The sequence below is a fragment of the Babylonia areolata genome, chromosome 1 (genome assembly GCF_041734735.1).
Source record: "Babylonia areolata isolate BAREFJ2019XMU chromosome 1, ASM4173473v1, whole genome shotgun sequence".
NCBI classification, from domain to species: domain Eukaryota; kingdom Metazoa; phylum Mollusca; class Gastropoda; order Neogastropoda; family Buccinidae; genus Babylonia; species Babylonia areolata.
Genome location: NC_134876.1, coordinates 73805933 through 73809217, shown reverse-complemented (window position 1 = coordinate 73809217; position 3285 = coordinate 73805933). Strand labels below are relative to the sequence as shown.

The 3285-nt window shown below is 40.4% G+C and overlaps 1 protein-coding gene across 1 annotated transcript in view; it reads right to left on the bottom strand.

The window, feature by feature from the left end:
* The window catches only part of LOC143287444 (cilia- and flagella-associated protein 52-like), a 16293-nt gene extending 15964 nt beyond the window's left edge, over positions 1-329 (bottom strand). Inside the window, exon 1 of the mRNA XM_076595438.1 lies at positions 172-329. Within this exon, the coding sequence (XP_076451553.1) occupies positions 172-232 (61 nt within the window). The 5' untranslated portion in view covers positions 233-329. The remainder of the gene's footprint in view (positions 1-171) is intronic.
* Between the last annotated feature and the right edge of the window lie 2956 nt (positions 330-3285).

Here is a 3285-nt window from a genome sequence, read left to right as displayed (position 1 = left end):
ATGAACCTGATTGAATTACAACGATTCTGAACTCTGCAATTACCTGCTTGACGTTTGTCCTAACAGTTATTAAAAAAAAGGGTGATACGAGTGTGGCTGAAACGGTAAACAAGACAATTCAAAGATAAATAATCGATAGACACGGATACTGCCACATTTGCAGAAACTTACCATTGAATCCGATGATTCTTTCCACTTCAAGAGTGTCCATTCCACTCGTTTGTTCAACCATGGTGGTGGTTTATTCGTAATCGAACTTCAGGCAAGCTTCGGCTTAGACCTGATGCCTTGGCCACACTGAAGAGTTGTCATTGGCAACAAACATGGCGATCACGCTGTCCGCGCCATCTGTGACCAAATAGCTTGTCTCCCTTGGATGTTGACTGGTCGCGGTTGTGATTGGGCGGGTGTCAAGCACATTTGACGTCTTTTCACTGAGTCGGAATAATAGACGGGGGAAAAAAGAAAAGAAAAAAGTAAAAAAAGTAGAAAGAGTGAGATGAAATGAAAAAGTAAACAAAAAATAAACACATACACATGTACACGTACACGCGGTACACACACACACACACACACACACACACACACACACACACACACAACACACACACACACACACACACCAGTGTTTTAAAATAAATCGCGGTAGCAACAAAGATATGTGCTGTGAAAGAATTAATGTTTTGTTACACTGGTTACATACCGGTGATTTTGTAGACATCAGTCTTTGTGAGGTGTGAATAGAAAATTTGAGTAGTTACAATAGCAGAGAGGATTTTTTTTGGATAGCCTCTCCTACAATGTTAATTTTTAAAACGCCTTCAGAAAGTGACGCCATGAGAGAATGAGAGTGATACTGCTCTGTCATCATATCATGTGCCCCCGCCCTCTCCCCCCCCTCCCCCTTTTTCTGTTTTCTTTTAAAGCGTATAGTTCTGCTACTGCTGCAGCTGTTCAGAAGAGGCAGGCCAGAAAGTCACGGGCAAACAAGCTCCCTGACAATGATATGCCTGTCTTTGTCTGCCCCAACTGTCAGCGAACATTTCGTGCGCAGATTGGACTATTCAGCCATCTGCGCACTCACAGATAGACTCATGAGCATCCTTCCCCCCACCCCACCACCTCCCTCCCCCGATCCCCCATCTGGATGACAACGATGGTCATCATCGATCTCGATGGACACACCACCACCATAGTTCAGTTCAGTTACTCAAGGATGCGTCACCGACAGCGTTCGGACAAATCCATATACGCTACACGATATTTGCTCATCAGGACCAGCAGCGTCACCCAGTGCGCTTAGACAGTCATACCTTGAGAGAGAGAGAGAGAGAGAGAGAGAGAGAGAGAGAGAGAGAGAGAGAGAGAGAGAGAGAGAGAGAGAGAGATAAACAGATGTAAAAACTGAAAGCCTGGTTCGATTCCAAGAGAAAGGGGGATCAACGATTTGATTATGATATTGCATACACTCGCACTCTGTCCTCACACCCTGGCCGGCCAATAGCAGGGCCGCCACATGAAATCAGTGGTTTTTGTAGAGTGTTTACTTTAACTATACAAAACTGCACACACGCCAAGGATAAGCAGTTCCTACTGGCATAAGCAACTTCGTCTGCATAAAGCAGCACACGGTAAAAAGTTCACCCTACACCTAAAACACCACACCTAGAACACAAACACTACGACGCCATTGAATGTGAGTTATCTGAGTGGCCGCCGTCAGGAGCTCGATTGGTGGAATATAGTTCACTGCGACTGTGCGAGTGTCGGAAATTTTCTGAACGAAGAATTCGCCGAATTTGTCAGGAAGATAAGATGGAGAAACTATTGAAGAGAGAACAGGATGTTTCAGTAGAATTACCAAAAATACCTAATATATATATATATATATATATATATATATGTGTGTGTGTGTGTGTGTGTGTGTGTGTGTGTGTTCGTTCTTTAGTTTAGCGTCTTTTCACTATCAGTGATATTAGACGTTTAAAAAATAATAATAAAAAAAAGGGGGGGGGGGGGCATGGGGGGAGGGGGGGGGGGGGCAGGGAAGAGGAAAACAGAAAAAGGTAAACTAGAAAACTACCGTAAAATGTATAACTAACATGCAATTACATTTAACAGTAACAATTCAACAATAATAATGACAATAATCAGGAACCATTAACACAATTCTGAAGTGCATTAAAGGAATGTAGAAATAGGGCTATGAACTAATGCCTGTGAAAGTTCGACCATAAGAACCTCGTCAGAAATAGCTTTACAAAAATCATCTGCAGAACTATTTCTCTTTGAAATACTTGGGCAAGAAGGTACGTAACTGCTGACAGTGAAACAAACAATGATGCAAGCTGAACTGCTTACCACAGATGCATGTAACATTTTTACTATACTTTATCTTCAGCGCATCAAGTTTTGTACGGAAGAAAGTAGAGGTTATTAATCTTGTATAGCAAGCTGATGGATTCGGTATCTTTTCTTTAATAATATTCTCGGGGAATAATGTTCCTTTATGTTTTAAAAACTTTAACTTCCATCGGTTATGAAATCGACCCCATGCTGATTTTTCTAACAAAGTGTATGCCTCTTTTACGGAAAGACGGACATGTATTTTTGTCGATTTTTCTGAATCTTGTTCTCCTCTTTTAGCCGCTTTATCAGCAGTTTCATTGCCATTAAAGCCCACATGAGAAGGCACCCAACAAAAACTGACCTCAGTCCCTTTAATCCTTAAACAATCCTCAATAACTAAGTCAGGTCTTGTTTCAAGGCTGAATAATTCTAGAGCATAAAGTACTGATTTGGAATCAACAAAGAATGCTATTTTCGAGAAAACTATTTGATGGCTCACTAAATAGTTCAGAGCTTGTATAATAGCAGTTAGCTCAGTTGTGAATATGGAAAGATGTTTTCCAATAAAGTAAGATTTTTCAACTTTAAAGGCAGGAATATAGAAAGCCGCACCAGCATTTTTGTCATCAAGAACAGATCCATTTGTAAATGTATGGAGATGATTCTGATATTTTTCTGTTATATGAATTCTGGCAGTACTTGACGTGATATTGATGTTTTCTTCCTTTTTTGTTTCAGAATAAGTGATATCAAAATCCGCTTTCAACATTTCCCAAAAAGGAACAGGAGAATGATGTGGTTTTGCAGCTAACTCTTTCATGTTAACATCAGATTCTTTTAACAGATTTGAAATGTAAGTTGCAACTGTTTCTTGTGATGAAATGGCTTTAGCTCTTTTAGGAAAATCAATGTCAGATCTTACTGTCAGTTTATCAG